At 33.0% G+C, this 12495-nt stretch overlaps 1 protein-coding gene across 1 annotated transcript in view; it reads right to left on the bottom strand.

Moving 5' to 3' along the window:
* The window catches only part of LOC118265287 (zinc finger and SCAN domain-containing protein 21), a 79815-nt gene extending 73610 nt beyond the window's left edge, over positions 1–6205 (bottom strand). The window contains exon 1 of the mRNA XM_035578096.2: positions 5558–6205. Within this exon, the coding sequence (XP_035433989.1) occupies positions 5558–5746 (189 nt within the window). The 5' untranslated portion in view covers positions 5747–6205. The remainder of the gene's footprint in view (positions 1–5557) is intronic.
* Positions 6206–12495: the final 6290 nt, after the last annotated feature.

Genomic DNA, 12495 nt, shown 5'->3' with positions numbered 1-12495 from the left:
GTGATTTCAAACTTATAATTAGAAGTTAATAAGCCCAGGTATCCTCGTGATGTTTTCTTTTACCGTTTGTCAGCGGTATCTAAATAATATCAGAAAGTATACCTATATAACTCACAAAAAGTCACATTGGTACTTGCCGTTGGTAGGTTTTGAACACCTCATGCATGAGAAGCAATCGCTTTAAACCACGACATCAACATGACTACCTACTATAAATTGGTAATATGCCTAGGAAATACTTAATAGAATTATTAGTTATTATTTTCCTCTTCACTATTTGTTGCGGCGTACCTAATTATCTCTAGTCTTGTAACTGTTGACAATGCTCTATTAAGCCGTCGTTGATAAGAATACCTTATTAAACGTTTGTACACTAATGATTGATCCCTGTTTCAATTTCCGTATTAGGTAAATTATTGAATTAATTTTCATGTTGAAATTATGGAAATTGAATGGTATCCGAATATGTAGGTCTAAGAAGAGGTTGTAAAGTATTATACGGTAGATTTTTAAGTAGGATCATCATTAAAGTGTCATCAATGACGATGTTGATGTACCTATAGTGTCTTCACAATTCCTTATTGGACCTACCTCTCAAAAGGTTTGCTATGTTCACGCTCGGAAGGCGGGTAAAAATAGCAGTCTAAAGGTTTAGGTTTCCTAGAGAGCGCTGTTGCTTAGTCTCCGTTAACTGTGTAGTCCCTTAGCCTGATCTTGCGCCACCCGAATACTAACAGTATCTTATAATCAAAGTATAGGTAATTTAAATTCTGTTTACCATATCATAAAAAGTAAATCAAGTACTTCCAATAAATCAAAACCAAAAATATTATCTAAAGTTTCATAAACGCTAGTCAGTAGATGGCAACCACATTTTTTTTCCTTGTCAACGGACAGTAGCTGCAGGCTGCTTGCGTTGTGAATAAGAACGTGCTAGGTTAAAGATCGAATGTTGAAAGAACCGTGAAAGCAATCGTTAGACTGTAAAGACTCGAAAAACTCCATCATCACAATCCCGTTGACAATATTAGTAATAGCAAAAAAAAAACAAGGAAAGCCAAAAAATACGGTCCTCTGTATACATATAATGGCTTAGTTGTCAGCTTTATTCAATTAGAAATGTTTAAAAATAAAGAGAGGAAGGCACGTACTGGGTATAAGACTGAGGTTTATAAAGAAATCATTGCTTTTCTTGCCTAACAAAATGTTCTATTATAACTTTCGTGAGACATACTAAATTAGTTTCAACTCAGCGGATAACATAATAATTAATTTACAAATGTTATTTTTACTAGGGTAAATATTAACAAAATTATCCGATACCGTACTAAAATATTAGGTCCATTTGCTCCAAAAATCAGACAAAAGGTAAGAAGTCAGACTGCACGGTTGGTGCGGTGGCTGGGCAACTGGCTGCCGCGCAACGGGTAGCGGGTTCGATTCCCGCACGGAGCAACTCTTTGTGTGATCCACAAATTGTTGTTTCGGGTCTGGGTGTCATGTGTATGTGAACTTGTATGTTTGTAAATGCACCCACAACACAGGAAAAAATCCTAGTGTGGGGCAACGTTAAAAAAAAAATAAAAAAAAAATAAAAAAAAATAATTTTTTTTATCCCAAGTACGCTGCTAATGTCTTCACAATGAATCCAGTCATTGTCTTTATCTATCAATAGGCAGTATTACTAATAAACCCTTGTAAACATAGTCATGGTTTGAAATTGGCAATTTCAAACCCGCATTGATCAACCGTGGCGATTAATGCTCAAACCTTCTCCGTGTGAGAAGAGGCCTTTGGTCAGCAGTGGCCACTTATAGGCTGTGGATGTGATGTGAACGTAGTCATGAAGCGTTTGTTTATGTAATTAATTTATTATAAATCAAAATATTTACCTACATTTTAAATTCCATTATCGTGAATTTAATCTCCGGAAATTTTAAACAAGATTCATTGAATACTATCGGTTCTCATTAAATGTTCCTTTAAATACCTCAATTAGGGAGTTCTTTCATAGATAACTAAATTTTATCTAGATTTTATTATGCAAAGCTTTTATGATAATTGGATTAAATCGAATGCAGATGCAATATTCTAATTAAAAGTATATTTTGCATACATTGAGATAAAATCACAGATAAGCTAAGATTGTAGAACTTTACATATTGAGATTATAAAGAATCTTAAACAAAATATTGTTAATCTGATTTAACCTTATAGAAAACTAGCTTCCGCCCGCGACTCCGTCCGCGTGGATGTCGGTCTTCGCGTGGAAGTTTTAATTTGAGTAACTCAGACAATGACATCTTATAAATATCTATTGGACCCAAATACGGCGAGGCCCATAATAATTAAGGAGATCCCTCTATGGAGCTACTGCTGTTGAGCTCGCGTTCTGTAGAATAAAACTGAAAAATAAAGTTTTTTTTACGTATTTTTCCAGGATAAAAAGTATCGTATTTTATGCCCAGTATAGTAAGGTATAATTATACCAAGTTTCATCGAAATCGAACCGTTAGTTTTCACGTGATGCCTGAACATATAGACAGACAGACACAAAAAAAATTTAATCACATATTTGGGTTTGGTATCGATCCAGTAACACCCCCTGCTATTTATTCTTTCAATATTTTCAATGTACAGAATTGACCCTTCTACAGATTTATTATAACACACATGTAGTTACCATATTGCATTTATATATTTATTACTCAATATTCATTTATTTGTTATATAATATTAGTTTATTTATTACATATAGCTTTTGCCCGCGACTTCGTTCGCGTGGAATAGTGACTTCCGGCAAATTTTTGGGTTTAACCACATAGTTCCCGATCTCGCGGGATCTCTTCAAAAATGAAATGTGGAAGATATTCCAGGGAACTCTTCAAAAATCAACATAATGAGCTCTGCGTTTGAATTTAATAGATGTATACTCACTTAGGGCATTGAAAAAATAGTTTAAAAACGGACTTAAACTAACTTAAAACTAAAGAAAGCTACGAATTACGAATTTATAACAATTAAAAAAGAAACTATATTACAACCTATCCTCTATGCTATAATAACCAAGCTTAAACTAAATAATTTAAAAGAAACGACTTAAATCTAATCTAATTAAAAAAAAAATTAGACTTACAATTTTATTAAAAAAACTAACTACAGTAACTACTAATAATCGATATCAAACTAAACCTACGTTAAATAGTTTAACCAAAAAACCAGGAAAACCCAACAAATAAACTTATTAATTGACAAATACAACGAAACCAATTTAGAATATACGAAACAGCAGGACCACTACAGACAAATAATCATACGACTGATAATACACTTTTTCTACGATAGTACCGAAGCGCTCGGCCGATACCCAACCAAATGAATGTAACGAAACCATAGCGCGATCTATTTCGCCATCTATCGAGGATAAAGACAACTTGGATTATTTATTTATACTCCGTTCGGGCATTTTCTTTGTACTAAAAGTTTAATTATATTGATATTATTTTTTTCATACCTTTTTACTATTTATTTACTTTTTTTCGATGAATTAAAACAATAACATGAACCGAAGTCGTGTAACGATCGACATAGAATTATCTATACTCCGTTAGAGCATTTTCTTTGTACTAAATGTTTTATTATATTGATATTATTTTTTTCATACCTTTTTACTATTTATTTACTTTTTTTCGATAAATTAAAACAATAACATGAACCGAAGTCGTGTAACGAATTATTTATAAATAATTCTTATTCTTATTTTTATTTTTTGATTTTTGAAATAAAAATATATCTATGTCCTTTCTAAGGTTCTAAACTATATCTGTACCAAATTTCAACCAAATCCGACAAATAGTTGCGGAGATTAATGGTATAAGCATAGAATGTTCGACGTGATTCTTTAATTTGACATAACTTTTTTATTTATGAACCGATTGACATGAAACAAACACTAAATGTAAATTTAAGCATCCCACAATATATTCGTGAAAACCGCATCCAACTCGGATCAGCCGTTTCTGAGATTAGCGCGCACAGACGAACAGACAAACAGACAAACAGACAAACAGACAAACAGACAAACAGACAAACAGACAAACAGACAAAAAAAAGTTAATTACATTTTTGGGTTCGACATCGACATAACAATAACCCCTGCTATTTTTTTTATTTTTATTTTCAATGTACAGACAGCACTTTTCTACGATTTTATTATATGTATAGATAGTTATTATACCTAATGTTGATTTATCAACAATGATACACAAACAGACAATACACTTGATAATATCATAAACAATAACGTAGATTGATTATTTTAAAATATTAGATACGTATTTTTTTAACGGAAACATAAACTTTTACATGCATATCGACTTGACGTTACTTCTAGGTACGTTTTATACGTAGAAATTATGTATTTCCTCCCACTTCTAAACTTTGATTCGTTTTATCTAAGTGTGGTTATCTTATACGATAAAATAAAAAATACGTGTCTAATAATATTTTTCCGGTACCTAACTGACGGACTAATTAGATTTTTAATATTCATACCCGTCATCATCCCTATTGCTGAATTACGTAATTTACAAAAAAATATACAGCAGTAATCGCAGCGGAATACAGAATGGAATTCATACCTCACTGATTTTTCTCAACATAAAAATAAATAAGGAATTACCATAACAATAGACTTCAAACTCATATCTTATACCAATTATTATATTCACAAGAAAAGAAGACGTAAGCAAGTGACTATTAAATTTATATTTATTTGTTTTGTATCGCTATTATATTTTCCCATAAGTTTTAAAACAATATCTTTGAAACAAACACTCAAGCTACCATGACGAATAATGTACATGTTCAACAATTTAATTTAAATAAATTTTGTTTAAATTATAAATTATATTTCCTTGTTTTTATCTATAAATTATGTCTAATTTTCAATTAACTATCTGCGTGACATTTAAATTTAATCCGTCATTTAATGTTTACAATATAAAATTGGTTGGAGATAAAATATTTAGGAATTAAGGGGGAAAATTATGTTTCTTTAATTAATGTTTTCGCTTGGATTATGTTCATTAATTTAAATGTGCCTATAAATAAACGTTTAGTCTTTTAGAATGAATAAAAAATGCCATATAATACCTACACGCATAATTAGATGAGATTCATTCATAGAACTTTGAACATTTTAGCATATCTTTATGTCCATTTTATGAATAAAATTGCTAAAATATTTAAATCCTTACGTTTCCCATATTACGAATATTATGATACAAAGACATAATAAACACAATCAAATGTGTTTTATCCCTAACTGTATTTACTATGGAATATGCAATGTTTACAAATAACAAAGTAAGGGGCATATGAGAAGGTATCGCGTGTCCCACAAGTCAACAACATATAAGGTAAGGGTTGAAAAACCACCCCTAATAAACCATTGACCGTGCTATTTACAAACAAGTTGAAATAGATATGTTAACAATGCAAAATTTTTACGTCCAATGTATTTTGTTTATAATATAAATAGTAGAATTGTACTTACATCATGATCCGGAACGTATGTGTAAACATGAAGCTTATCAATCCTTATTGTGCCCTGGAATGGGTACAGTAAGGACCCTCGAGGAAGCTCAGCCGAGGTCCACACGCTGACGGAAGCCTCACGACCTCTCGCACCACCAGGCCTCAAAGCCAGGCTCAAATCTTGAGGAATCAACACCAAAGTCTCCATCTTTAAACCACAGTCTTACTAAGTTCCACCCACGGTCACAACATTAATGAGTTATATTTAAAAATGTGACCGGTCTCGTCCATCACACTTAATGAGGATAAATAAATTAGTGTACGAAAAGAAAAAAAAATGTTGGGACGTCGGTTCGATTATATTATCGGTCGGCGATGTCGCCAACGAAATATCGGTTGTGTGTGATCGATCGCCCGGTGAAATGTCGTTATGTATTAATCACTGCGCGTGAGTTTGTTTAGTGTAGCACACACTCGATAAAAAAAAATATTGTTCAAAGTCCACGAAAAAATGCGCGAACGATACGAATAATGTTCAGAGTTGTAAGTCCGGTAATTCGGTACAATATTACATTACGGCTCTGGGCGGGGTAGTGTACGGCGCATGCGCGGTAGGATGCGCACGCGCTCTTCTCTGAACGTGCACTGAAGGAAGCGCTAACATTGACCTTAGCCGCGGCCGTGATCGCGTTTACAGTTCATTTTTTGTTCGATAAAAAGGAGAGGAGTAGAGCCCTACAACAAGTAACTGGTCCAAGCTGAGCTAATATCAACCTTATTCTTAACGGTATAAGGTACGTGGAGGCGTAAATGCAATTTTGTAAGGTGTATAGTAAGGTGCTCCCCTCCAAAGGCGGCACCTGCTTGACCGTGTGCCGCCCGTCAGAGTGGCGTAGAGCGCGGTGCGGCGCGCGCGCACCTGATCCACCTGTACATTATTAGACAAACCTTTTTTTTGGATCAATTTTTTTCGTCATTCTCAAATGTGTTGGATGCGGCTCTAATTTTATTAAGATTTCTATGTATTGCGTGTTTTTAGATAACAAAACGGTTTAGTCAAAATATTTTACTAAAGCTATTAATAAGTCGATTAGTACTTGCATTTTTCTTATGATCGTATGTATAGTATTTGCAATTTATTTATGAGTAATAAATTTCAGTATCTGTACACTCGATTTCCGTAGAAAAACAAATTGGTAGCAACTAGTAATTATTGGATGTCCTGTTAAAGACCTTTACTTATTTCTAACTAAATAGCATTCAGTAGGTAATTGAGATGATTATTAACAGATTAGTTTGAATTATTGTTAATCATTCTAAATACATTTTTCTAATTCTTCTCATATATTTTTTGACAATAATTATAATGAAGAAAAATAACTTATTGAAAAATAGTAAAAAATATATTTTCTAGATCTTCTTTAAAATGAGCGAATACCTAGTTATTTTAACCTTCAAGCGGGCGCGCGGTCTTTTGTAACGGGAGCGGGCGCGCGTAACCGAAAAGACGTTTGGGATGAATAAAGGAAATAAAGCACTAATTATTCAGTAATTATGTATTTATTTGTACTTAGATATATTATCATTGTCCATAAAGTCTATTTTGTCAAAAAAAGTAATAAAAATTATGAAAAACAACAATTATTAAACTAATTAACGTAACTCGAATATTCTTTAGATCAAAACAAGAATTAAAAATAAAAAACCCTTTCACATATCTCAGACTAGTATATATACCTAGTCTAATAATAAAAAATACAAAATAAGAATAAAAATGAATTGTGTGATGTGGTCGGAACTTTCAGACCCTTGGTCCTGGAGCTAAGCTCCGATAAATTTTCTTTTTCGTCTTTATTTAGTAGTTCCTCAAGTATTGCACTTTGTAATGACCGTCCGTGACTTATTTTGTACAAAAAAAAATCCAAACTCAATTCAATAATAATGAATTATGGCCGAAGAACTACTATGAGCCTGAACGAGGGTATGTCGCGTTGAGCGTCGCGCGTAACCTTTTCGACGACAGGCGCGTGTAGTCTTTTCGACGACTGCACCGGGATTAAAACAATTGCGATCTGTAGAGTGGGGGGAGCACCCCGAGCGACGGTTTCTACTTTGTTTTACTCCCAATAACATAGCGACAGGCTACTAGGAGTGACAAATAAATGTAATAGGTAGTAATAGAAATATGAACGTAAATGCACTAAGCGCGGTCGATTCGACTACGCGCGCCCGCTTGAAGGTTAACTAGATAATTTCTGAGAGGCTGAAACGACTGACAGAAAAACACATGCTTTTAAATGTAAATAAATATGTTTATTTAATATAAAAAGTGATTTATGGGTTTAATTGGTTTAACTCTGACTTCAGATAAGTAAGTATTTGCTATCAAATGCACAAGGAATTTCGAGATTATTATATCTACTATCTTCTATTATACCGGAAAAACATTTTTTTGTTTTGGAAAGAGTAACGATGGGGTTTCTTGCTTGTTCTTGTCCACTTGAAGCTACACTTTGGAACAAGTATCTTCACTGACAGACAGACTGACGGATAATTCAATTTGACGTTTCAAAAGTATCTAATTTAGACTTAATTGAAATAAATGCTTTGACATTGATTTAATATGTGATTGCTCTTCGTCCATGTTCATGACTTTTCTAAAAGACATGTCTATGTGTATTTTAATAAAAAAAACCTCATACCGCTTTATAGCTTTCGCACGCTTACCTCAGCTATTGTTGAACAATGCCATCAAGTTCAAATGTCTTCATTGTGTGTTCCATGGAAAAACGCACGCAACATCCATGTTTTATCTTTATGGCAACCGAAAGTTGAATAAATTGGTTTAATTTAAAATTTTTACAATTAAATAATAGATGGTTTTAGAGTGATGTTGCTAAGGAATCTCTTATTTTAATTTTGCTGTGTATTGATGGAGTCATTAGAATTACATTACTACAAAGAGACAAATTTAAGATATAAATGATCTTAATGAGAATGTTTTACCACTGTTTAGTGCCTCGTGAAAGGCTAAATGGTTCCACTTTTATCAGCTATGTATTTGGTTAAAACTCAGAGCCAGTCCTAAAGCGAATTGGAAAAAAGCTGGAAAGAAGATTTTAAGGAAATCCTTACACAAAATGTCTTGCAATTTAAGAAAGGACCATCTATTCATATAATTATATCAAAACAAGCAAATAATTGTTTCCAAAGAAACAAACAATATTAAGTACCTATAAGGAAACCAATGGTCTCCAAAGAAACTAACAATATTAAGTACCTCTAGGTACCTTCCACAACATTTTTTTCTTTTTATCAAATCATCTAGTCGAAATATTTTTAAACTACGAACGGAGGTATCAAATCATCTCTACCAATCAGATTCAAAAAACCGTCAGTTGCATTTAATTAAAACGACGTACTGGCCGGTATTTTCGAAAAATAATCAAATGAAATTGATCGATATTGCCCACAACCGTGGTGTTATGATATCGGATCCTCCTCATGGAAGACCGCAGGTTTGACACTGAAACGAGCACAGCCACGAGGGAAATTAAACTTTAACTTTTAAAGAATAGAGTTCCTTTCAGCTGTTGTCAAACAACTACACATGATACGAAATGTCGACGACCTGAACACACCTGCCGCCAACCGCAATCCGACTTGAACTATATTAGGTATGTTATAGGAATTTAAAAACGTGTTACTTACCAGCATGCAACGTGACTCCTGCGCATATGACATTTTTAAATAGGGGTTGTTTTTAGAATTATGCGCTAGAGTAACTAGAAGTCGTTAGATGATCGATGAGGAGGTAAAAAAATATGGAAGTTGATGGTTTTTATTATTATTGTTTAATTTAAGTAGCAGTTTGTGGATTTTAGTGTTTCTTTTTCGTCGCTAATGTTTTTTTTTTTAATATTAGACTTTTTATTTTGTTCGATAAGCTTGATAAGTTAATTAACAAAATTAACAACTCATAAAAAGTGTGATGTTAATTGGTACAACTACTAATTAGTAAAGTATTTGATGATAAAAATAATTATTATTGTAATGTAATTAGCAATTTATTTTATTTACGTGCATTAAAATATTTATTTTAATATTACAGCGAACACTTCAGATTAAAAGTTAAGTATACTCACTTCCATCTTATTTTGTACTCAGTCTTTAATTAAACAAAATATAAATTAATATAACTACCAAAAAAACCCAATCACTCGACAAGCCTCCAATAATAAAATCAAAACACAACCATAAATAATTTTCAATAAAAATTAGAATATTCGCGGACATTCAAAAAATTCAATAACCGAATTAACTTGCGCATACGCAGAGAGGCGGGGTTTGGGGCGTGGCGTATGAAGGCCGGCCTCCTCGCTGTGCGTTACCGGTGCGCAAGACCTATTGTTAGCGCGACCGACGATTTTTATTTGTCAGTGAAACGAATATTTGTTTTAAAGCTTTTCGATGTTCTATTGTAAGTATGCGTGTACGCCTTCTGGATGTGATTGGGCTACATATGTAGTGTTTGAGTTGAACTGTTCAATTTATTGGTTAAAATTTTGTGAATGTAGAGTTAAGTATTGTAAAAGATATGTTGATAGGTTATGTTAGACTAGTTTGTAGTGTTGAGAGTAGCTTAATTATACAATTTTCCAAAGTATGTAGGATACAAAAGTCTGGAATTTTCTAAATTATAATAAAAATTCTGATTATTTTAAGAAAAATCTTTTTGAAATTGTTTATTTTTTATCAAATAAATAGTAAATGATTATTTTTTTAAAGATAATGACGGTATAAAAATAATCTTAAATATACTTAATAATACTTACCATTTGGTTATATTAGGTAAGTATTAAAATTGTATAAAACTATTTAAGTAAGTAGGTACTGTTTTACAAACATACCTATCTACCTATCATTCATGAAAAGAATTCACTTATTCCTCATTTTGTTATAATACCCGTCAAACGTCTTTAGTAAACATATGGTCGTTTATTCAATATTAAACGTTTTAGTTACGTAAAGAACATATGTTTGCAAATAACACTATTAACTATGTTTGCAATTAATACTATGAGTATGATGTTAATATGTCAAATTCTTTAGAATTTCATGATAGATAATTTTACTCCTTTGGATGATGCCAAAACGAACAGGGGCGCCTGTGTAAACATACAAAGTCTCTTTGACACAAAACGTCACGCCTTTTATCCCCGAAGCGGTACGCAGAGTTGCAAATTATGACATATAATGCCGCTATACAGTGTACACCCACTTTTCACCATTTATGTTATAATTCCCATGTAATAGGAGGTGTACCTATTGTCATATACTGTGCATAATGCCATACTTCAATTCCAAACAAGTTAGAAGTTTTCTAAAATCTGAAAAAAAGCTCTGTAATACTTTGCCCGACGCTGGAATCGAACCTGAGACCCCTAGTCGCACTTAGACCTCTCGACCAACAAGGCACCCAGTCTCTTTGTCTTCAAAATAAATAAAACTATGAGAACTGCTGACGAATTGGTGGGTTTTAATCAGTAACGGTCCTCATTCAAGGAAGTAGAAGTCATTCAATGACATAACCCTTTCAATAAAAAAGGTCTTGGTCTGTAAAATATATAATACCTAGAGTGAACCTATTAGCTAATTCCAAAGTTTAGATTTCTATGGAGAAGAACGAGCAAGGAACTTCATAGGTTACTCGTTTCCAGTCAGGTTCAAAATACAATTCCTGATTACATTGTTTCGTAGATACTGTTCAATATTTTATATGGTACCAAAAAGAACAGAGAACAAAGGGGTGTATGTAAATAAACAAGGAAAACATACTGCAAAAAATACAAGATCAAGGTAGATGTGCCGGTAAAAATTCTCGCCCCGTATATTCCAAAACCGATGATCCCACAACGGACAGACACTAAGCGGACTTAACCCGTCACGCGTCCATGTGGCTTAATTGTCATTAAATTCAACTCAATTTGTGTTCCACAACGCAGATAAGTTGGTGTAACACGTAGCCTTCGATGCGGTATTGTACGATGTTATTATAGCAGCTTTGTTATTTCTTTTTTGAAATAAAATGAAGAATTTATTTTATAAAATTCGGAGAGACGCCGACGCTATAAATAAAGGGTACTTTTGATCGTGCCACCCGCTTTGGGTGGTTAATCGAGTGAATAATTTGTTTATAAGTTTTTATACAATTTGATTTGTGTCGTTTATTTCATTTCGTACGTGTTATTATTTGTGAATATTTCATATGTATTATTATTATGTATATGAAGATGCTTCATCAACAGTCATCAGTCTTTTCATGTCAATCTGGTCTATATATGACCGTCTAGTGTGCCCTCTACCGACAGACTAGACACTGCTAAATTATAGTCTTTTATATATTAGATATTTAATTATAAGTCATATTGATAGATTACACCTACACTTAACACTCATTGGAAACACATTCAAATAAATACATCAACATTTGAGGGCTTATACTGCAACAAAAAAACATCAAAGCATACAGTCCAAACAGGGCACGCCGAAATCGGATTGTCTCTAATCTTCCAAAGGTTGGGTGACACGCCGACAAGCCCCGAACACTGCCGAGTCGCTCCGATTTTTATTTTAATACATCAAAAGATATACATCTTAATTTTTTGACGGATTCACTGGCTTGTCTGTGGTTTCCAATTGACATTTTGTAACAGAACCTAGTTTTATTAATTTGATTTTGAGTAATGCGCAAGCACGAGTGTCGAGTTACATCGGTAGGTAATGTTCATTGCGTTCAATGTTCTTGTCGTGGGATTATTTCGTAGATTCATTGACTCGTATTCATATTGACTTTAGATCTAATTTCGGTAACTATATTTTTATGTAGGAGTTCATGTTCATACTCATGGGTATTGAATTACATTATTATGAAGTACCTATGTTCGTTTTGCCTAA

The sequence above is a fragment of the Spodoptera frugiperda genome, chromosome 28, assembly GCF_023101765.2.
Source record: "Spodoptera frugiperda isolate SF20-4 chromosome 28, AGI-APGP_CSIRO_Sfru_2.0, whole genome shotgun sequence".
In the NCBI taxonomy this organism is placed as follows: Eukaryota; Metazoa; Arthropoda; class Insecta; order Lepidoptera; family Noctuidae; genus Spodoptera; species Spodoptera frugiperda.
This window is presented reverse-complemented; position numbering and strand designations above follow the sequence as displayed.